Source organism: Coturnix japonica, chromosome 4, assembly GCF_054131305.1.
Source record: "Coturnix japonica strain WE chromosome 4, WE-NBRP24, whole genome shotgun sequence".
Lineage (NCBI taxonomy): Eukaryota > Metazoa > Chordata > Aves > Galliformes > Phasianidae > Coturnix > Coturnix japonica.
Genome location: NC_140666.1, coordinates 67,876,295 through 67,901,333, shown reverse-complemented (window position 1 = coordinate 67,901,333; position 25,039 = coordinate 67,876,295). Strand labels below are relative to the sequence as shown.

The 25,039-nt window shown below is 40.4% G+C and overlaps 1 protein-coding gene across 3 annotated transcripts in view; it reads right to left on the bottom strand.

Annotated features, from left to right (window-relative positions):
- The window catches only part of SCFD2 (sec1 family domain containing 2), a 161,936-nt gene that overhangs the window by 75,698 nt on the left and 61,199 nt on the right, over window positions 1-25,039 (bottom strand). For 2 of the 3 annotated variants that reach the window (XM_015862315.3, XM_015862316.3), the window contains exon 5: window positions 20,206-20,455. In XM_015862315.3, the coding sequence (XP_015717801.1) occupies window positions 20,206-20,455 (250 nt within the window). Of the gene's footprint in view, window positions 1-18,566; window positions 18,745-20,205; window positions 20,456-25,039 lie in introns of those variants that run through there. The other variant, XM_085545428.1, reaches the window with a different exon arrangement.

The following is a 25,039-nucleotide window of genomic DNA, read 5'->3' as shown; positions in this document are numbered from 1 at the left end:
AGATGGGACCCATCTAACTGCAGTAAATAGTGACTGTCTGAGTTGTGCAAATTTTCCAAACCCTCATGATGTGGAGAGAATAAAAAAAAACACCTCGTATCCATGATACTGTTGGTTTTAGACCACATCCCATTGCTGCTTAGGTATCCTATGGCAGGGGCCAAGCTCCCAGAGTGGTATCAGTGCCAACAGTCTGACTTCACATCCAAGTTCAGACAGTACTCAAAATCATAGCAGCAATTCTTAATATTATTTTTTCCTAAAGGCGGCAAAGCAATTTGGAGGAGAATAAATGTAAAGGGAATCTGGAGCTGACACTAATTTCCCATTGACATATAGGTCAATGGCTCAGCCTCGCCTTTTGATTCCTGCTTCACTCCTGGCCATCTTGAGCACAGTCAAAGCCATACACAGCCTAAACCCATCGCTTGGCTATCAGGAGAGAACTTCTCTCCGCTCCATGGAAGTTCCAAATCAGTCTGGAGGAGACAAATTCATAAACACAAGTCTGCATAAAAATTAACCATGAAGTAACATTCTCAGAGAAATATCAGTGCACTTGAACTTTTGATGTCAGAAAGTTGCAACACCTTAAATCCTGCAGCAGTGCTCCAGCCAGGTTTGTAAATACTGCTTGGGCGACCTGTGACATGAAACAGATCAGAGGATTACTGGAAGAAAAAGCATTCTTTGAAGTGTCCAATGGTGAAATATGGCACTTTATTTCTACCACACCATGATTGTTAATGGAGTACGTTTCATCTGTATCTCTAATAAGTACCTCTTCTTTCATGTATTTATTTATTCTTATTTTGCTCTAGTGTTTTTCTTTCCTGCTGAAAAGGAGCTATCTAAGAACGTAACAGCACACCAGCTAAAATACCAGCACACATTCCCTGCAATGCGACTGTTTTAGATACAGTCCTCCACAGTCTGTTCAAGCAAGAGCTTGAGAAAGGAATTCAGCTACAGACTTTGCATTTGCAGAATCATCTTCCAGCCACAGGCAAACTTCCTTGTGCACGTTCCTCCATGGAGATGCATGAAAGTTTGTGTGTGTACACATGCAATTGTGTGTGTTAATCTCCCAGATTTGCATCAGAAAATGAGCACAAATGTGGAAATTGAAATGACCCTCAATTGACAGAGTTCAAAAAGCATCAGGACAATCATCCCTCTCTCCAAATTGGAAAGATATGGATTTGATGGGTGGACCGTTCAATGGATGAAGAACTGGCTGCAGGATTGAGTCAGTGCTGGTGCTGATACTCTTTAATATCTTCATCAATTACATTGACAGTGGGGTGGATCAGTAAGTTTGCCGATGACACCAAGCTGTGGGGAGCTGTCAACACACCAGAGGAATGGGATGCCATACAGAGGGACCTAAACAGGCTTGAACAGTGGGCCCAGGTGAACCTTATGAGGTTCAACAAATCTAAATGGAAGATCTTGCACCTGGGTCAAGGCAACCCCCACTACCAATTCAAGCTGGGGGATGAAAGCATTGAGCACAACAGTGCTCAAGAAGACCTAGGGAAACTATTGGATGGGAAGCTAGAATGAGTCAGCCATGTGCCGTCTCAGATCAGAAAGTCAACCATATGCTGGGCTGCATCAAAAGAAGTGTGGCCAGCAAGTTAAAGGAGGTGATCCTGCCCTTGTTGTCTGTGCTGGTGAGACCTCACCTGGAGTACTATGTCCAGTTGAGGAGTCTTCAGTACAGGAGAGACACAGACCTGTTGGAGTGTGTCCAGAAAAGGATGTCTGTTTACATAGGTGGATAGTGATAGGACAAGGTGGAATGGTTTTGAACTGAGACAGGGGAGATTTAGGTTAGATATCAGGAGGAAGTTTTTCACTTGAGAGGGTGGTGTCACACCGGAACAGGTTGCCCAGAGAGACCATGGGTGCCCCATCCCTGGAGGCATTCAAGGACAGGCTGGATGTGGCTCAGGGCAGCCTGGTCTGGTGGTTGGCAACCCTGCCCACGGTAGAGAGGTTGAAACTAGATATCTTTGAGGTCCTTTCCAACCCAGGCCATTCTATGCTTCTATAGTTCTACACATTTTTCCAAGTTAGGTTTCTGTGTTTGTTTCTTTGCTGCAGTAATTCTTTTCAGTAAGTTACATGTTACTGTAACTCATCTGCTTCCTTCTGACATTCTTCCAGAAGCTCTGGATGAGCGCTCTACATCCCAACTGACTTACTGACAAGATGCCTTTGGCCCAGGCCTATCTTTCTTTCTTTCAAATTAATGCCTCTCTCTCTGTTGGCACCAGGCCCCCATTACCTGCATACAGAGAATCCTACAGAAAGCCTGTGCTGGTTTCAGAGACAGAGATGTGAATAGAAAGCAGGTATTAAAAACTGCCTCCATCAACAAACTGTTTCATTCAAGTTGGATTTTGTGCTTATTAAGATTTCAAGACGAGATTATGTTCGTCTTTTGCAGAAGGGTTATGTTTATATAATAATCCACATCACTATGCGTTTGCTGCTGAACTTGTAAAGAACATCAAAGCAATGAACTGGCAGAAATCACTGGCTAAATCCTAGGAATCCAAGTTTTTTGAAGTATTCATTACTTGGCAGCTGTGGCTTCTCCTGCAGGTGCAGAAAGAACATTTTCTTTAAGTCAATTTATTCATCTAGCCCAATTCAAAGACTATTTCACTCAATGCTGAGAAAGTCTTTGGTTGTTAGATACAGAAAATGCATTTCCAATTTACGGATAAAAACTAGGCAGCAATGGATGAGGTCGAGTCCAAGGAAGATTTAAGGACATTAGAATCTGTCAGTTCTGTTACTAACTGGAAAAAGTCTGCATTTATCAAAATGTCTTTGAATTTGTTTTTTAAAATGACTTCAGCATTTTTAAGGCAGCTTTGTACACTGATTTGATTCGTAGTATTTGCAATTTAAAATTTAACTTCATTCCTTCCAGATGGACTGGTACAATCTGTAAACAAAAAATAACCTATCAGAAAAAAAAACAACAGCCAGAGGCTAAGATTAAGTAAATGAGACTGGATATTACAGAACTTTCTGGCTGATAAAACAAGTCTAAATGCTATGTACAAGCCATTGTTCCTCATGAGGATGTGTAACTTGCAGTTGCTTATTAAAAAGACTGAAGTATGAAAATGTACAGCAAGGACTTAAGCCAGCACATCAGCAGTATTGCAGCATAGCTTTACAGCAAACATTCCCTAAGATGTTGCTGAGGTGGGAATACAAAACTCACCCAACCATGCCACACTGATAAAGTACAAAGCTGCAGGACAACTGGAACTCCTGCTTGAAGGTACCATTGCTAACTAGTTCTCTTACTGCTGCATTTATTTTAATGGTTCATGTTACAAAAGAAAATGTTATTTGTTTCTTGACAACATGCACTGCAGTAAAGATGAAGCAAGATCTTCCACAGCATAAGCCATTCCCATGAATCAAGTATCAGGGCCAGGGCAACTGCAGTGCCCAGCTCTGGGCAGGAAGAGGCGAGTGGTGTACAGGACACAGATCAGATTGAAATGAACACAGGAGAGAGCATGAAGATCTAACCGGTGCCTCTGCAGGGGAGGGAAAGCTCTGTGGGGACAGAGAGGGAAGTGGGATTTAGCCTAATATTACCCCACAGCTGAGTGTTCATTAGGCTGCAGAACCATGAGGGTGTGAGCTGTGTGATGAAGGGCACCAGAGGAGGACCACTGAGATTTCTGCTATCTCAAGGAGGGCTCTAGGCTATTTTATTTCATAAGTAGTTTGACAACCAGGAGAAAGATGGAGCAGGAAGGCAGCAGGACGCCTCGGTGAAAGCTAAGGAATCTGTGAACTTGGATGATAAGGTGCTAATCGCATGGCACTGGAGGTCATGAACTAACATTCAAACTAGCCAGCAGCCACAATGCCTTCAGGAGCCCTCTTCCCTTTGGCTCTGCAAATTGGCTCCCCCGGGATGTTGATGCAAGCTTAGTGCAATCTACACTGCAAAAACAATAAAACAGCAAACCATCATGGTGCTGACTTCGGCTAAAGCCAACAGCCACCTGCTAACACAGTGCTGTGCAGCACCACCAGTCTGCAGTTCCGTGGAGCCATTGCTAAAGGGAACTGGAAGTAAAGGCTGAGTTTTCACTCCTTGTGAATGTCCTAATGGACAGAAAGAACATTATTTCTGCCAAGTTATCCTACACATGGAAATACCTTTTTTGGGGGAGCTATTCATGAAAATTAGACAAGCATTTTACATGAAATTGTTCATACTTACAATAATTAATGAATCACAGGCTATTTCACAGCAATATTTCTAAAGGAATATGCGTTTGTCTGAGTAACCTGAGCAAGTTCATCTGAACAAATCACTGTTCATTTGCACCCTTGAAAACTTGACAAAGCTGTGTGTACAATTTTACCCATAGACTGAAAAATCCTCTACCATGAAAAGGTTTCATTCAGTGCCTTTTTTCAAATAAAATTTTGTTTCTTATAAAGTGAGGAAGATTCCAAAGTCATGAAAGAAAACCCACTTTTTACCCTTGTTTTCACTTGGTAGAAGAAAAACAGAACTGAGCCGTTGCTTGTAAAAGAATGCAAATTGATTGCATGATGGAAATTATGAAATGAGCTACTGGATAAGACTGTTTGGAGTAGCATTTTCTTCTCTTCCTTCCATCTCTTCCCATGACAAACTTCAGATAATGACTTCCAGGACAGCAGCCCTCCCTTCTCAGTGCTGTACTAATAAGAACCTTCCTTTTGATAAGCAGGGCTGAGGACAACACCAGCATGTCAGAGCTGCTATCCCAGCTCCGATCCCCTGCAGCACCCCCAGCCAATTAAGAAATCACACAGCCAGGTTCTCAAGCATGAGCATCACCAGCCCAGCCATGTTCCATCTCTGGGTCAACACTACCACCTCCAGAAAATCCCACCATCAAAAATTAACCTCAGGAAAACATATTCAAGCAATGTATGTTTTTCCCTTCTGCAAAACTAAAATGCATCATCATGCAGACAAAAAGATTTACTGTCGTTATTTTCCCACAAGGTTAATATTTCTTCCAAACCAAAGTAAGTAAACAGTTTTGAACCCATTAGTGAAGACCTTCTGTTTCTTTTGTTTGCCTCAAACTGAGGCTTTCTACCAAATAACATTTTTCATACACAGGAACACTCCTCTTGTGATGTTCAGTCAGGGCCTAAACAGTCCCATCAAACGTTTGCCTCTTATAATACAAAACACTGTATATGTATTCCCCTTTCCAGAGGGAAAAATGAGGAAGCTCACCCTAAAATCTAGCTTCAAAATTGGCTAAGCTTTTATTTATTTATTTATTTATTTTGCATTGTACCTTTTTTATCCTGAATTTGTTGAATGTCTGGAATATTTTCAATATTAGGGTATTTCCTTTCCCTACCTAAAGAAATACTTAAAAAATTCTCCTGGATTACTCAGTTACAACATGGATCACATGAAAGGGCTTAATACAGCCTTTTTCTTTGCTATTTTTTACCCATCAGATTGTCCTCTGAATGCTAATAGAAAAACACTGCATAATGTCGTGTATTTCCTCCTTTCTCTTCATTACGAATATTTCAGGCAGTACAGTATCTGCTAACTTGCTATTCCATGTGTGCTTTCCCTGTTCCTGATGTAGAGCTCTCTAACCACTACCATCATCTTCACCACCTTTGTATCAGATAAAAATGCCCGCAAGAACTTTTGCAGCATAAATATTCCTCAATCACAATAATTACAAGACCTGCATAACAAAGATCAAAACCTTTTATAGCTTCAAAGATGGACCAGTGCTGCCTGGTGATCAGCACAAACACTCTACATTTTCACACGGCATTTTATTGCTTAACTCCTTGCCCACTGTGACCTCTCATTACTAAAACTGATGTGGGGACAAATTGGTCATTTTTACCACAGGGAGGTTAGCTGAAAGATTAACTTTAGAAGACACTTACTCCTATGCCAGAAACTTTCAAACGTTTCTTGTGAGATGTTTTTCTATCTTCCACTGCCTTAACTGGAAGCAGGATTTGTTCTTTTGGCTATTGTCGAACCCGGTTTGGTTTGTAGAGCACCAGTTTTTATTCTATGACCTCTTTTAGTTTGGATAGCAAACACAACAGTTTAGGGCACGACCCAAAGCATGCTGATGTAAGTGGAAGAATTCACATTGACTTCAATGATCTTTGGTTTGATGCCTAAATAAACTAAAAGACATAACCGCTACTTAGTTAAAAATAGTAATGCTCTTGAGACCTCATAAAATATTTAGGAGTGAGAAGCATTCAAATCAAAAGATAAATTTCCACTCATTGCTAAGGATCCTATGAACAGCTGCCATTGATAACCACAATGACCCTTCAGTAAACTTGCAGTCTGCATGACCTGCACACTCAGACATCAGACTGTGTGACTTGCATGCAAAAACCAATGAGAAATTACAATCACCATAGTACTTAAAGAGCAGTAATAAGAGCTTGCACGGTCCTGCTTTGCTGTTTACAAAGCACTTTTCAAGACTATCTGCTATGAAAAATGTGCGTTATGGCCATCTGATCTCTTTATATTTTGAAAGTTCTTTCATACAAGAAAAAAGATATAACTTGATAAAACTGAAAGGAACAGAGATTTCATTTATCCATGATAAATCAAAAGGTGATAAAAAGTCTTTTGAAGGGATGCGTCAGAAAGCCCCGCTCTGAAAAGCATCCCAGAACGTTTCCGTGTTCTCTTCCCATTTATTTAAATGCCTTCCTACATACAGAAACAATGCATCTGTTGTGCTAATGATGTCTGCATGTTCAGTGGAATAAAAGCACAAATTCCCCGCCCCTGTAACCCATTTTTAAAATGAAATGTCTGCATATTAAAGAAAAACCTTTCAAAAATCAAGAGGAAGCCATACCTCCTGTAAGCCACTAAGTTATCTCAGACACACTTTATTGCGAATCAACAATAATAATTGACTTATTGGCGTTCTCCCACTGCATGTTCAATTCGACTGAACTATTATTAGTTTAGTTACATTTTCCTTTTGTTATTTTTAGTTCACATTATTAAGTCCAAATCAGTGCCTAAATCTTCTCTCAGATTTTTGATTGTTTCAAATTTTTTTAGGTGTTTCAATTAAACCCTTATGAAACTCTGACAGCATCATAGCTGGTGGCTACGTGTTGGCTGGTAGGAATTGTGATAGTGATTTGCTGTTATAATTTGATATGTGATGAGGTAGCTTGGCAGGTGTGGGTAACTTTCTTGCCAGAGGTCTGCCCTGGGAAGACAGGCCAGCTAATAATGTAGAAATTAGAACATTTCAAACAAGATCAGGCTTTCTGCTATAGAAACAGTCATTAATCTGAATTCACCAATGCCAAAACTTTCAGAGGCCGAGTAGAAACCAAAATCACCACCTCAGAATGAATCCTGCAATGGCTGGAAAAAAAACAAATCAAAGAAATGTATTTTATGTCAGTAATTTACATTGGTAAAGGAAACCTTACATTAAGCAAAAAGAAAAAAAAAATAAAAAAATAAGTGCATGGAAATAATTGGTTACTACGAAGTGAAGAAAATACATTTATCTGAGATTAACTCCATGTCAAGTTTGGAGACTTGAAAGACCGCCAAGTGTCCGGGCATACATATTTTACCACTGAAGTATGCTTTTGTTTCAGAATGGCTGAGCCCCCCGAAATGATGTAATCCCCAGCGGAAGACTGACAGGCCTTGAGATATTCCAAAAACACAGATGACACACAAAATAGCAAGTAATCAGCGTAACTATATTGTGTGTTATCCTGCAAGAATCCAGCCACATAAAGCTAATGCACAGATAACAGCATTGCTTTGAGCAAAGCAGGAGTGGAACGTCACAAAGATTTTTACAACGAAGAAATCATTCTAGAAGGACAATTAGCTACATGGGTGGAGGGAAGAAAGATGGAGGGGAACATATGCCTTTCATAATTAGGAGCTCCAATTATACTGTAGCCGAAAGGGATTTTTTACATTTTAAATCTGATTACATTTCAGAATGAAGCACACTAATTGGTATTTCTGCAGCCTGTTTGAAGAGAACCTCATCTGCTCAGGGAGGGGGAAAAACAACAAAAACCAGTGACCTTCATACCACCTATGCCAAGTACTTTTGCCTGAAGTATTCATGGTCTCTCCCCTCTTACTGAAGCTGTCTCTGGGAATAAATGCTCTATGACTCATCCCAGTTTATCTCCTCGAAACTGGGAAAGACGTACTAGTGGATAATCCAGAATCCAACAGATATTATGTACAACAAAAAGCACATCTGCTACAAAGAAAAACAAACCAAGCAGTTCTTCCTACTGTTACGAGAAACAAACTGCAGAAAATTATTTGTGCAGACAACACATAAGGTGGCACCTTAAACCCAGCATCAGTGAGGAAAGTTGGGTAGGAAAGGCATGTGTGCCTGAATAGGTGCAGAAATACCCAATTACTGCAAAATAAATGGCACAATGTACTTCTAGTTTCTATCCGACTGCCAGAATCACAGCAGTGCTGGAGAAGCAGATGGAAAATGGAAGCAAAAACAACAATTCTCACCTCTTGCCTCATAAAAACAGCTGTAAATGAGTATTATCCCTTCTAGATGTTGCCTTTTGAAATACATGCCATATAAATGTGTATTTTTGGCACAGAGAAATGGCTTCTAACATAGAAAATCTAAGAAGGAAACACCATGAATGTAACTCAGGTGCCATTAGCTAGAAGTAAATATCCAAATCTTAAGACAATTAAAGTGTCAGTGAAAGGGGATGGCTTTTATTATAGATCTATTTGTGAAAAAAAGAGGTTTGCAGAATGTGAAGCAAAGAGAAAAGCACAAATAAACAACCAGGAACTCGAGTAAAGCAGCACCCAGCCTTGGCAATCTGACCTTCATGGATGGAGCCCCAGAAGGCACATTAAGTACAAGGAAGCAGACAGGGAGCCAAGGAACAGTTTAGGAGGAGGTAGATGAAAAGAGCCAAGGGAGGACTGGATCCATGTGTGTGATGGAGAGGATGAGGGAAGAACTGGGGCAGAAGCAGTAGAAGTAATAACAGATGAGTAGGGAGGAATATGAGAAGGATGGTGGGGGGGAAAAAAAAGAAAAAAAAAAAGAAAAAAAAAGAAATAAAAAAGAGCACTAAGCATGAAAGAACAAAGAAGCCAAAGGAAAATAGGCAGGAAATCTCAATCTGAATCAATTGTTCATAAACGTCAGTACTCTCTTGCTCACAAATACCTACAAAGCCACCTGGCATGTTTACTGGCTGCAGAGGTAGGACCATGTAGCATCCAAGCTACAGACACACTGATCACTGCTGCAAGGAACAGACAGCTCTGGTGTGCAGCCAAACTATTTGAACTTGCCAGTAAAAGAAGTATCATTCTCTACACTGAAAATGTTATTTCAGCTTTTAAGTGTTTTGTTTACTTACTTTGAATACTATGGGGAAAGCATCAAAGGAACAACAGCGAGTATGTGAAGCCAGGCACTCAAAAGTTAATGCCTGCCAGAATTCTGGTTCCCCAGCATGGATAACATCAAGATATGGATGCAGTTGATTAGCCTGCGAGGTTTCTTCAGCTGCAGGATTCCTGCCTCACTTAGCACACAAGATTTGCAGGAATATGAAAGAATATAGAGAACATGACAGAAAGGGGCAGAAGACAAAATGACGAAGAACTGGACTCTCTCTGACTTCTTATTTATTAGGCATGGACACTGGTAGCAAGGCTCTTTCCAAAATTTTATATGATTACATTTACCCAACTGGAGCCTTTCTTCTAATAAACCTCCCTCAGGTTAACACAAGGGTACCTGTGCCATGCCTATATATTCTCTAATTGCTCGACATTTTAAGAGAACGTTGGGAAGAAAGGCAGAAATCCCAACGGGATCAAGGCATATCTCTGGAGAATATTAGCATGTCCAGAGACACACATTACAAACATTACTTTCCTTTTCCGACTAAAGGAAAGAATGGAAAAAAAAATCCTTAGGCTCTGATCTGTCCAGAGACACGCTAATATTCCTTAACCTGGGCTGGTCTGCCTGGTGCACCAGCACTTATCTGTGGCTAAAGCATTCCCCAAAGATGGTTTGGTTATTCCAAGTCCATCTTTCTCTTCTTCTGCTTTACTTGAAAGTCATGCGGCTACATCAGTACAAATGGTGTAGAGATATCTTTATAATTGATAAGCACATACAGCACCAAAAAGCAAAGCCAGAAGCATTTGAATAAACTAGAAAGCCCAGGACCTGTATCCACGTATTCCTCACAATAACACAAATCCATGGAAGCCAATTACATATCTGTATAGCTTCAGAGTAAATGAATGCATCTAATTGGCTATTACTGGCTGTTACCACCTCTCATTAGGCATGTATTTCTACAATAATGTTTGTTTTAATGAATAAAGAGGGAAATTAAAAAAGAGTTAGACATCTGGTTGTAAACTATCCTAAGTGGTGTATACAGCTTTCTAAAATTATGTAAGACACAAACATTCCTCTGTTCTTCACACAAAGCTTTTAGTTAATAGAAATCATTCAGTCCAGTTTTACAAACATTACTTTCCTTGTCCAACTAAAGGATATAAAGGAAAGAATGGGGAAAAAAAAAATCCTTAGGCTCTGATCTGTGAACTTTCCTGCCTCACCAGACCACAGTCCCAGCGTCTGCAGGAGGGTCACAGAAAATGTAACTTGACCTAAACTTTAACCACCAGAGGTGGCTTTTATTCAACTATAAAATTTATAACTAACAAGAACAAATAGGGAGAAAGGGAACACGAGAGCACATTCCGTGTGTTGATTTAAAGTATAAGACCACGACAGATCTGTCTGTAAGGTTTGTAGCAAGGGCTGAGTACCTAAGAAGAGATTTGTGAAAAAGCTTTCATTTAAACAAGATCACACTTTTAAACTTCTACAGCGCACGGCAATATTTAGATGCTACTGAAACCAAAACAGCAGAGCACTAACGATTCCTCTAAGGACAGTTTTAAATGGCAAAGCTCTATTAGTAAGGTTAGCAGATCAGTGAAAGCATTTAATCCTGTCTATCCTCTCACATCTGCCTTGATCTATAGATCACAATAGCTTGATCTGTTCCTTAAGCTTCACCTCAGCACTGCTCTAAGTGGGAGGAGCAGTCGCTGCTTTCACGCTGATTTATGTAGATGAAGAGCCTGACCTTTAATTACAGTACATAAGAAAGCAAATTATCTTGATTATACTGGGAAAATGAAAATACAACCTCCAGAGCCAAAAGGTGGAGATGAAGCAAGGAAATATAACTTTATAACTCTATAACTTTATTTAAATGTGATTTTTATTTGTCCTTAGTATAAGGACAGAATTCAACCCAATAAAACATCATGGAAAGCATGAGAGAATAACAGGCACCGTTGAGCTGGCAAAAACAACTACAAATAACTAAAGCTGAACGTTACTCCTCCTTGTCCCAGCAGAAGCAATGCTGCCTGTCCTCGTGTGTTGCCAAAGGGGCAGTTTCAAGGAATCACCAACCAATGAATTGCTCAGAATGGGTGTGTCAGATTGAGCACATAATATGGCGTTTAAAATAAATGCCAAACGCACAAAAACTATAACAGGATACTTAGAGAGCACCACAAGAAAGCGCCACGAGTTAACAAAGTAAAACGTTACAATCTACAGTAAGCACTTCAACATTTGTGTCCGCCAGCCAAACATTTGTGTCTGTGCACTTTGTGTCATAGGGGTGGTGACCACAGACAAGACTTTTCTTTGTTATTTTCTTTTAAAAATGTAATCTGATGGTTATTTAATACTTCACCATTTCTTGTTTGCCAGGCTTGGGTGTGCTCTGCAAAACAGCAGGAATTTGCACATAATTTTACAATATGCCAAAACTTCAATGTTTTGCAATGAAGTGACTTGCATGGAAAGATGAAATAATTTCATTTCAACACACAGAAGGGCACCTTTTAAAAAGTTCCCTGATTCCAAAGCAGTTTCTGTTTTTGTTTTATGCTTAAAGCAAAGGGACATTCAACGTTAGGAGCATCCTCTCAATACTGTTGGATTTGCATGCTGAAAAATACCACAAATCATTAATGAAAATTGCACCATATCAGTTTCCTGTTTCATCTGGCTGTCTTGCTAAGTTGGCAAGAAGTCAGAGGCCTGCAGAGCTGCAGGCATATGTCTCATGTTAAAAAAAGGGGAAAAAAAAGACTTCATGTTATAAACACTTCAATGAAAATTACTATCCAGTTTGGAGCCAACTGAGCCAGGTGCTGAAGACAAAATAAACAGGCAACATATGAAAGCTTAAGAAGAGAAAAAAAAAGAAACAAAAGAGAGAGAGAGAAAAAAAAAAAGAAAATGAGAAAAAAGAAGAAAAAGAAGAAGAAAAAAGGGAGAAAATGCAAAATGGAAGAGAATAAAATGGAAAAAAAAAAGAAAAAAGGGAAAAAAAGGAAAACAAAAGTAAAGAAGCTCAGCCACTGGAGCTTCCATTGGGATGGTCTACCATGCATTTCAATGTACACTCTGAAACACAACCGAAATATCCCTGCATGTGTACAAAGCAGCCTGATATCGTAACAACTACTTAGTACATATTTGTAACGCTGATTTTTAGGACAGGCCTGACTTTATTTTTAAGACATGCACAATACATATATATGTAAGTTAAGATTCTATCTGGAAAACAGTTTTTCTCCCAAACAGCTTACCAGAAACCCTCTGCGTCACTTGCTTACTCAATGGGAAATGCTCCAGCACCAAGGCTGTGTCATCTCCTCCCTCAGTTCCAGAGACAGCACAGGCCTCTGAGCATGGCACCAGCATTGCAAAGCCTAAAGTCTGCACCAGCTGACATGGCTGGCTCGTCACCTTGGGGTTTTGTGCAGAAACGGAAAAAAGCCTATAAAAAGGTCGCAGCAATAAGTTACAGAGGTCTTAGAGAGTTCAAGGGTCTTCAGCAGGAAACGATTTTGCTGTTTGCATAAATGAGGTACCACATCGCATATGTAAGATAACATTTTTTTCCCTTTGCTCTGTTATCACGAAGCAAAGAACCAAGATGCCCAAGCAGTGGAAACATCTGTAGGTTAGACTGCACGAGCTCTCATGCAGCTCTGGTGATGCAGGCAGGCAGCAGCATTCCTCATGTTTTTCTTGTGCTCCTGGCAGGACAAACATTAGTCGTCCTCCAGGGCTTGTGCTTTGCAAATACTTTCCACTGGATCGTGGCCAAAAGGCGCCAAGAAAATAACGCAGATACTAGGAGGCTGTCTTCATGCTTAGTGTTACACAGAGCCCCTTCCAGCCAGAGGGAGGGCTGTTTGTGCTGTCTAAAGAATCAGCTGGGGCAACAGGAAAAAAAAAACATCCTGAGCAACAAACTCTCATTTTCAAAGTGGGGTGAAAATGGTTTAGGATGCATTTGGCTGTAGTTATAATCTCTATGGCAGGATAAAACTATATAGCTACAGCAGCAGAGCATACATGAGGTCATACAGTAATGCCAGAAGGAAATGCTTCTCCAGGAGTGCCTGGTCTGGGACACGCCTGGTCTGGGACATGCCATCCTTCCCTGGAGGGATAGAGGCAGACCCTGAAGAACACAGCTTGTATTCCATACAGCAGCAGCCTAACCTGCAGGAAGGGTTCTTTGCCATTTAAGTGGAGAACAAAGCTTCCTTGCTAATATTATGCAGGAAAATGGCCTTTTAGTGTCAGGGACAAGAAGAAGCTAATAAGTATTTCAAAGAGTATCTTGTCGATCCATTCAAAATGTTCAGCGATTCAATGTTGTCGAGGTATCCAACCCATCCTCTGTAACCCCCTCTATGAACTTCTAACATAAACAGTTTAGTTTATAGCCCCTAGCTGTGGTGGGGAGCTGATCCCTATCTGCTGACCCTGCTGCAGGCAGCCTCCCCCACACAAGGAAGCAGGAGCCGTCCTGGCACCAACCCTGTGCCCACATAGGCTGCAGGGCTGCCCTGAAGGACTCAGCATTAGCACCTTACTCCTATCTTCCGCACAGTCGGCAGAAAAACAGAGAACCTGAAGTATGAACATACAAAATGAGAGCATGGGGAGGCCTAGAAGACAGCACAGCTTAAGACTCCCATAAATCTTCAACATAAAGAGCTAAATAACTTCGAATTTCTTGCATTATGCTCCTTTGCAAACTCAGAAGGGACAGTTTTTCATTTAGATCTTTCTTTCTTTTCATGAAGTCACAACAAAAATTTGTTTGCAACTTTATTTTGCTTTGGATGAACAGAGACCAGTGATATTTCTCCATAAATACCTTTCCTACATAGAAATATGGGATTAATTCTCCTCTAATTTGTCTGCATGTTGCTCTTAAGAATGTGTTCAGATTTTAAGAACGTGAAGAATGTCAGTAAGATGAGTTAAATTCTCAATTAAGGGCAAAACAAACAAACAAACAAAAAAGATTTATTATTACTATTTTTATTTCATAATCACTGCCTCTTTTACTGATTCTGTTGTGGAACCCATGGTTAATTCAGAAATAAGCTATAAGACAAGGCTGCCATAGGACTAGCCCTTCACTGAACTATTTAGCAGACACTTTATCCATGTCACAAAGTACTCTTGATAAAAGCCATTATTTTGAAATCAAGTAGAAATTCAAATCATACAGATGCTGCTCTTGGATCTGACTGTAGTGGTAGTTTCAGCATATTTTCCTGAACTGCAAGGGATCAATTAGCAATAATTGAGACGCATCTCTAATATGAAAAAGAGAAAGGCTTGCTGTGTCCCTCCAGAGGGGGATTCAATCACAGCTGGAAAGGCTACATTGTAAGTTCAACAAAAGAAATGCTTTTGTAGCTGCCTGCCTATCAGAGAACCAGGTTTGGGAAACTGTTGTTTCAAAACGGCAGCAAAACCAAGGATGTGGCTGAACAAAAGCAAGCATTTGTTTTCTCCTTATCTAGTAATGAACATGCTTGCTGCAAAACAGGTATTGATTTTAGGATCTGCTTGGAGTATGAGGCAGGTAGACTCATACATACAGAAGCAGAATACTCTAGATGGATTGGACCAGCTGAAAACATACATTTTCGATAGTGTCATGGCTCTGTTAGCGTGACTTCTGTATGTGTTTCGTACATATGTGGGCACAAAGCTCTACGTGGATATTTACATGACCACACGAATGGATTAGATGATAAAATAAATAGGATATTTTACAACTTGCTTTTTTTTTTTTGTTTGTTTTTAATGACTGCTAATAAGACACCCCCTCCTACCCCCCCCAAAACACCCCTTCTGTTGAGAAGCATCATTATTCCATTCTGTTTTGGTCTATTCTTTTTCCCCTCCGATTTGGAACATTCTGCTAGAAACAGTGATGAAGAACATATGTCTGTGGTAAATTGCACCCATGAGAAATCTTGGAACTGTTACATTCAGTGTTATTACCCAAGGCAGTAAGATAGTCTGTCACAAGACGTATTATTTAACAGCTCTGTCAAACACAACAACACAAACATATTTTTATGTTATTATGCATGCAAAAATTGTCTTCTTAAGTCTGGTTGGGTCACTAATGTGTTGTGTTTTGATTTTAGTTAACAGTTTCAAGATACTCTTAGTGCTTCAAAGAAATAAGGTGTTACATAAATGCAAAACGTTGTTGCAGTGCTTATATTTTAGAAAACATATGTTCGGGCAATAGTAAGGCTGAAAAGTCTAACACTCAAAAGCCAGGAAATGGCAAGTGCTTATGCATCTTGCACAATAGAAGCTCACGCAAATGCAGCATCTTTGCGTGTTCTCGGGAGCGCTGCAATAACCTGGGCTCCCTCAGGGAAATCTGTTGTGTCCAGCTATCCGTATAGACAGACTTCTCTGAGAATTCCTTTCTTTCCCACTGCTGCAGATATTAACCCAGTCACATGAACACAGACACAGTACAAACAGGCCTATGTGCATTGCTGAGCATCTTTCGGGGCAGTGGCACTAGCTCTTCTGCAAGGCAGCCACATCACTGAGCGCTTCCTGGGGGCATAAGCTGAGGCAAGTTGAGCAAGTTTATACTTAGCAAGTATAACAGAAATAGAAGATGCCTCAAGTACACCCAGCTATTATTTTGACTGATGGCTTGACCTCAAAACCTTAATAAAGAAGAAAAAAAACCCACAAAGAAGATACAAACATGTATATGTCAAGATTGCACGCCTCCCATGCTTTGCAAAGAAAAGGAAAGCAAAAGGCAGCAGTGCAGAGCCACAGCTGAGATGTGGCTTTTAATTTCAGCTCAAATTGACCAAGTATCAAAAAGCAGTTTTAATAGAGCATTAGGTCCAAAATGAAGCTGAGACATCAGGCAGAAGGTGTACAAGGAAGCGGAGAACAAAGTCCTCTCTGGTCACGGAAACGTAAACACTAGTATCTAAAAACATATGTAACACTTTCATTCTTTATGTTCCAAAATGAGCCAGAAAAAGCTGAGGGTGCCAACTTCATGGATTGCAAACTTAGACTCAGTGAAGGACATTTGCTGAATATCTCATGGAGAATGTCACTTACTCATTAATGTTTACACTGAATGTGGAAGAATAACTGGAGCTGTATCTTTCTGGTTCTCCATGGCATTCAGTCCATACAATAGGAGCAGCAATGGCTCATAGAAAATACACTATGTAATCATGAAACTGTGAACAACACACAGGAGTCAAATTATGGTTGCATGGGAAATGGAGTTACTGGTATTTCTCAACTCTGAAGTGCTTGGCTTTGCAGCCTAAATAGCACTACTTTTGTAAGCCTTTCTAAAGGCAAAAATGATTTTTGCTATCTGTCGCTACAACAAAAACTATCCAATCATACATCATTAGTGCTGCTTGAAACTTAAACCTGCAGCTCTGCTTTCCTTTGAGCTACTCAGTGAGAGCAGCTGTGCTGCAGAGAGCAGAGCCAATGCTGAGGAACTGCAGGCTCACTTGGGAGCCTGAAGCTGAGAAGCAATCCAACTGCACACATCTTGTATCTACCCAGTACCCTGGCTTCATTTTCTGGCCCGTCAAGTCCTATTTAACATTATTCCCTTATTTATCTTGATGGAACTCTCAAAATAAAAGACTGTGAACATTTTGCTGAGTTCTACTTATGAATGAGAGACTGCAAGAGTTATTAGAATTGATTTTGGTTCAATTCACCCATTCATTTTAGTGACCATTTTAAGAGCAACAAAGGTTTACTTTTGTTTCTGACTAAGTAAAATGCTGGGAGAACACTGTATGTCCAGAACACGAACAATCCAGATCTGCAACTGCTGCTGACTTGCAGAGCTGGACTGAATTAATGAAAATGGCCCAGCTTGTGGCTGCTAACAGGAACATTCGGGTGTGTAGTTCATAGCACATCTAAGACTGCTCATGTTTCCTTGGTCAGTCTTCTCAATTACTCTGTTCAGCAAATACAGCAATTTACAAATTCAGCAAATTCCACCACTACTGAGAAAACAAGCTATTGGATGAGAAAAGGCTTGAAAACTCCTGAAGGCATATTCCTGGAAATTCCATTTCATAGCTCCCTATCAAGACAATCCTTATTTTGGTCACAGAAACAAGTTTTAATTATTATTATTATTATTATTTTCTTTTATGCATAAGTCAAAAGATTTATGCTGATGAAACAAAGGAACTGTGCAAGCACGAGTAATACCATCACCCACTTGTACAAAAAGCACAGATGTGGTTTTCCTAAACACAGAAATCGTAAGTAATGGAAGACTGAAAGGACCTAGCTCTGTGTTATTAAGTTAACTTTGGAACAAACCATCCACAAACTAAGATTCCATAGTAAGTCTGGTTGAAATGGAGTTAAATTTCTTCTCAGCAGCCCCTACACTGCCATGTTTTGGATTCATGGCTGAAACAGTATTGATAACACATGAATGTTTTGGCTGCTGCTGAACAGTGTTTGCACAGTGTCAAGGCTTTCTCTTCTTTCCCCACTCTTCCTCCCCAGCAAGTAGAATGGAGTAAGCAAAAGGCTGAGAAGTAATGCAGCTGTCTCAGGTGGCCTGAGATGGCCAAAGGGATATTTCATACCACATAATATCACGTTAAGCAATAAAAACAGGGGAAAGAAGATGACGACAGGGTTTTGGCCACAGTTTGGAAACTGAGTGGGCATCAGTCTGCCTGTGGGAAGTGAAGCCTTTGCTTCATTTGTTGCTTTTCCTTTCTTTCCTTCACCTACTGAACTGTCTTTACCTTGACCTACAAGTTTTCATGGTTTTGTTCTTCCTGTTTTCTCTTGCCATACAGCATGAGGGGAAGCCAAGAAAGAGTGAGAGGTCAGGTGGGTGCATGATTGCTGGCTGGGGTCAGCTTTCCATGAATACTTACAATATATAACTTCCAATGTTTAAACTTTCCAGAGCAGTCCATACAAATCATAGATGTGATAACTCAGAAGTTCATAGTCAAATGCCCCAAATAACAAAACAAACACTAAGACAAAAGGAGATAACTGCTTTGCCTCACACAACGCATTTCTAACAGTTAGACAATTATGTAAAAACAGACATTTAATTTTATTCCATCAAACAAAGAACTTTTGTGCTGAAACATTCATTCCCATGTTCCTTTTCTTGGAAGCTGAGCAAGAGCACTTAGATGTTCAAATTTTTACTCAGGAAATAATCGCACTGGAAATCAAGCACAAAAGTATATTCATAAAATAATAGAATTATTAATAGATTATGCAACATAACACAAGCACAGCGTGTATTTTTATTCCCTTCTGTGCTTTCAACTACATAAACTGGGACCACCAGGGAAAGCAACAAGGGAAGCCTCTATATAGACAGAGATGTGGCTTCACCTTGGCACTTGACAGAAGTTTTCTGAATTTCAAATATTCTCCCACTTTTCTTAGGCACAACAAACAGAAACTGACAGATGGTGATCAAAAACACAGAGGATTACAGGGAGAAGGGTAAAATATGAACAGAAACTTTTCAGAAGGAGGGGTTGGACCGCACCTGAGAAAACACCATTAAGTTGCAACTGAAACACCACGTAGTGGATAAGGTGTGCAGTCCATATTGAAAACCAGGAGAATGAAAGTCAACAAAAAGCATGAAATACCGCCAAACACATAAAGCTATAGACCGCAGGCACTGTGGTGAGGAGTATTAAAACATTAGAACAATATAAATATGGCTGAAATGCCCATTCTACAGTGAGAATCTTCTAATATTTACAGTATTTTATAAACAAAGCAACAACAGACCAGTCAGAACACATCTGCACTCTGAAGCAGAAGCATCCACTGGGAATATCAGCAGAATAACGAACAGCAAAATAATCCCAACACCCTTGAGATTCCTCGCTTGAACAAATTCTTGGCAATGGCTTTCTATTATAAGCTCCTTACAACATTTTGATTTACATTTGTATGCTCCCTATCTCAAAGGTGACCTGGTCAATGACCAGCTCACTATTAGTAAACACCGAGAGAAGTGACAGCAGGAAGTCGAGATTTCATCCGCTACTCAGATATGCCTTGTTCAAACCATAGGTCACTCGTTTAAATGATTTTTTTTTAACATTTTTTCCAATTTTTCTTTTTAACACATGACATTGGCAGCAAGAGGCCAGGGCTTTTCTATCCTGTGAGCACTCACCTAAAAAAAGGCTTAGTGTGCTATTTTTAAAGGCTAATGTTCATGTTGTTTCAGCAAAAAGCTTAATGTTGGTTTTAGACACATTTCTTCTTTTATGCCAGACAGACCAGCTCCTAGCATTCACAAAACAACTGTGGTTCACTGAATACGTTTCCAGAATTAATTTTGACTTCCCAGGGTCAACTTTACACTGATCAATGAAAGAAACTGTGGAAAAGATTACCTTAGAAAAACATACAAACTTAGCCAATCTCAAATAAAAAGAATAACTTGTAGAGCTTTCATCAGACTCAGCACTATTCAGGCACCGCTTGTCAGTATTTGGCATATATGAACATCGGAGATGGAAAAAATCTACAGGAAATCTTCATGCTGACTCACATACTCTGCACCACAGGCAAGTCGAGTTGCTTTTATATGCTCCTCCTAGTTCCCACGTCCAACACCATCCAAATCTTCACCACATAAGCAGAATCTTACCTGTTATTTTCTGCAACAAGGGAGACAGCTCTGGTTCATCACAAATTGCCTTGACTAGAGCCTTCTTCACTTCTTCCTCAGCTTTGTCCAGCTCTTCTCCATTTTTGATCTCTCCAACCACAGAATACATGTACACCAACAAGATCAAGAAGTCCTCACAGGTATAATCATCTTTCGTCCTCTCACTGTAAGACTTGATCATTGGCAGTAACTGGTTCAACACGCTGGGCATTTCTGACTCTCCAATAGTCTGCAAAACAGAAGGGAGATGATGTCAAATTGACCCTACAGGGCTTACCAGTTAGCACTGGACATACCAGTACCTGCATTTGCAAGAGTTATTATTTCTGCAGTGATTTGGGTTAGAAGGAGAGTCTAAAAACATTAGGAGTCCTCAGTGTGGCAAGGAGAGAAGTGAACAGGGGATATGACTAATGCTTACAAAATGACAGACATGGTGAATAAGCTCACTGTAGAACTATTGCTCAACATGCACTGCACTACAGAACGAATAGAGGACGTTGAGGAGACCAAGTCAACACGTTCGAAAAGGGACTGGAGAAATTCTCAAATGATTGGCCTAAAGATGTACATTGAAAGGACTGGTGAGGGATGCATCCTCCAACATCCCTAGTGTAAGAGATGTGGGTTCTGGGAAAGTACGAGAATAGTCAGCAGGAAGAGCCCAGATTTCTCTGTATTCCCTATACAGCATTGGATATTGCTGCCATTAGATCGTTTGTCTAGAAGGACCACTAACATTCAGAGGAAGAGACACAGAAGAACACTGTATAAAGGATCCAGCTCACTCGGAACTGCTGCTATTTCTGTGGTGCCTTGCAGACAGAGGATGGCAGAACAAGACCCCAAAGCTTAGTCTGCAACACAGCCCAAACTATCTGCTATTTCAAGGAGGATTGCTTTAGCAGATGATTTTTACTGTATACACAGAAATAACATTATTTCAACGACAAGAGGGAATGCTGCTTAGACATAGAGCTGATATCAACAGCAATCCAGGATTAGGCCCACCTGTGCAGCAGTAATCTGTGCCCTTAATATATTTTCAGGAAGTCCCTAAGCATGTTCCACAGCTTTTTTTCCCCAGTGGACTCCTGTCTCATTCAGTACATAGAATAGGCAGTGTTTATTTAATGAAACATTGTTCAATATTTGCACTCTCACTTGTCACCATATGGCCCGCTGACTTATCACTGCTCAGGCAGAAAATTGATTAGTTTCCTACAAGTTTTTTCCTTGTCACTCACAATTGCTGCATCTTAGCACTTTAAAAGCCTTTAAAGATTAGATCTCCTCCGTGTACCGGTAAGCTGAGAGAACTGGAACACAGTCTTTTCAGAACGGATTAAACTGGCACAAGCCCAAGGTTGAACACTTCTTCCAAATCCTGGGCCTCCTCCTTGGCCCTGACTTTGTACTGGAACAGGGAGTTCAAAGCCCAGCTCCCATTGACTTCAATGGCTAGCGGGAACTCTCAGCACATCTGCAAATCTGACCCTGTGCTTTCAGGTCAGAAACCCAGAAAATTAGAAACAGAAGAAACCACCTGTGAAGCGTGTGGTTTGAGTGACCAGTGTGGCTTCTTATGACAGGAGTGAGGACAGGGTGTCTTTCTCCAGGGCAGTGATCACCTGCCTTGTGTGTGCTCATTCCTCCTTCACAGCACCCTTGACAGTTTCTTCTGCTGTTCCAGGGGTCATTCCCACTGAAAAAACACTCTTTGCAATGTAAGTCAGATTAATTCCCACAGCACTTTCATGCTGTGAAGCCAAAAAGGTAAAGGTCTCGTGGAAAGGGAGAGCAGGAGGCTAAGAGATTGTCATAAAGTGATTGTGAGGAAACAAAGGCTGGCAGAGAAAAGGATGAAAATGTGAGTATGTTGGTATTTCCTCAGGAACTGAAATTTTCTCTTGCCTCTTCCCTGCTCTGTGGGAGGAGGAAGAAGCATTTATAGAGCTTTTCTGTGTCTGTAAAATGGAGACTTTGGATATGAATCCCATGACCCACAATACATAAGACAGGGCTGGAGTTTACACACACTGTGCAGGTCCCTGCCATTCACAGCTATGCAGTGCATACTATCAACAACCTGCCATCCTCACTGCACACACACAACAACACATAAAACGTCCACACACTCAGTTTCTGCTATGAGATGGCTTGAAGCTTGTCAGTGGGATGAGATAAGAAGTGGGGTCAGTGCACGGTGAGCAGGAGGAGCACACTGCAGTTGCTTGGGAAGGGAGATGTGGGAAGAGAGCAGCATGGTCCCCACACAGCAGCAGTGAGCAGTGAGACCCATCCCAGAGGTCTGCAACACCACCCTCCACACTGTGCCCTTTACCCTGTAGCCAGCAAACAGCTCCATAGAAAATACGTGGGTCAATTCAAGCTTAAAGGGAAATGCTGAATATCCTATAGCACACAGAATCTAGTCTACAAACATTTTTGGTTGTTACTGCAGTAACGTTAGACACTTTGGTCGTGACAGTAGGCACCACAGCCAATAATATTCAAATAAATTCACCCTAAAGTCAAGGCAAGGAACGTCCCAACGTTTCAGTTGAGTCATGTTTCAAATCAGTATTACCTGCACTCTTTTTCAGAAGTGACACTCCTAAAAATTCAAGAACTGAAGATTAATCTGCATCTGGAATTACTCTGGAACAGACAGCGACCTTTAATCTACAATAATCTATATTCACCTTTTAAGTAGCAGTGAGCCCTATGACACATAGCACTGAACGCCATCAGTTAGCACATCATCTGCTCCCTTTCTCCCTCCTCAACACACAAGCCCTCTACTGTACCCCATCTTAGAGCATACCACAATACTAAAGGTAAGTTCTTGTAAAGGATATGTTGTCTTCAATGCAGTAATAATCCAAATGCTTGGAGCGCTGAGAATGTACATGGCCACACAAACCAGACATCAACAGCTCCTGCTTCAGGGCCTGGTAGCTCCTGCAAGTGCACGTGTTCAGCATCTCAGGAAAACTTTCAAACATACATGATAAAAAAAAAGATTTCTGTCTAAACTTTCAGGATGATTTACTGAAGTAAAGGCTAAAACTCAACAACTTAAAGCAAAAATTGCCACCTTTTATCTTCAAAGTAAAAATGAAAGAAAAAGAAATTAAAAAGCTATAATAAGCCGTTAACTTTAGAATGTACATAAGGGTCTTTCTGGGGTATGAACTTCTCTGGAATGTTTTTCCCTTATCTCCTGGGAAATGGTGCTGCAAAGAACTTCAAATACAACTGCCAAGTTTAGAGGCTGTTTTGTATGAACTGGCCAGTTGGATTGGAGCACATATGAATAAAGGGACGTACAACTTCGCCACAGAGCACAGCTCCACAGGGAGCTGAGAAATGTGCCTCAAACAAAACCCACCAGCAGACTGTCATTATCTGGCCACCTCTGATGATTTAGGAGCTCCCTGCACCATGGAACAATCAATCAATTACCCTGATTGAACAACCCCGAAACACAACTTTTAAAAATGTAACTACCCATGACCCAAATTTCCTGCTGGTTATGTTGGCCTCAGGTTAGCCCCATTTGTCTATCATCAAGGGAGCCAATAAAAATAATAAAAACAGGTCAATTCTGAGCTTTCTAAGGGCTGCATAAAAACAATAATGCTGCTTAATTCAGAGCCAGCTAAGGCCCAAGCTCTAATGCTTTCTGCTCAGTTGCATTGTTTGGACATTTTAATGCTATAATCACACACTCTTCAAAATCCAGGGAGAGTCTGTGATAGATTTCTGTTGTTTTCCATGTCCATCCTCCACCCTTCTCACTTATTTATTTTTTAACTTAAGCCGTGTAATAATTTACTGTCCCTAAGGGTAAATGAACTGACGTCAATCTGCTGATTTTTGCAAAAGGCTCAAGTTTTGGCAGACAGGAAAACAGTGAAGTTAAAAAAAATAATAATAGTCTCTTTTTCAGTTTTAAACAGTGAACATGATATTGCGCTTCCAAATTGACATTTAAAATGCGATTTAAAGGATCAACAGGAATTAAAAGGAAGCGTAATAAACTCAGCTCTGCATTTCTGTGAAAGGTATTAAGTAAACCCTAAGTATGTAAACCAGTACATATCGTTAGACATCTTTTACACAATAGAAAACAGGAGGAATAGAAGAATAGGGTCAGAGTTTATATGAATTAACACACATTCCTGACAGAATTGAGAGGAGAACCAAGGCACCCTAATCCCCTCCCATCCAGCCCACTGTCCCCAACACATCATTAAAAATATTAAAGCGAAAATCAACTTCAAGCAAGTGGAATTTATTTTCTTTTAAAATCCAAGAGGAAGGAGGAGATAAATCTTCAGAGACTACTTCATTATGTAAATATTCTAGTGGCTATCATTTTAGGAAGCAAAACATTTTTAATTCCTTTAGAGGTCGCATGAGTTAACAGAACGTTTTGGAATGTGAACTGGGGGACTTCACAACAGCAAGGGATTTATTGGAGTAAAAAGGAACAACAAAGCCCAGATGTAGTTAAAACCTGAAGAAGAATCAGTGGAAACTCTTCAGCCCTTGGCTCACTGACTGCCCCATGCTCCTCAAAGTCAGCCTTTAGCATCATATTCCAGCTTTGCCACACATACAACTGACACTCAAAAACAGTTTTTTGAGGGAAAGCTTAGACCATTCAACCTCACATCCCTACAAGTCCACTGAGATCTCACGCAAATGTCTGACCTGTTCAGTAAAAGCTGCTTGTATTGATAACTTAGTTAAGAAAAGAGGGCTCATAATTTGTGGGGTAAGCAACTTTCTAATGTTGCTGTGC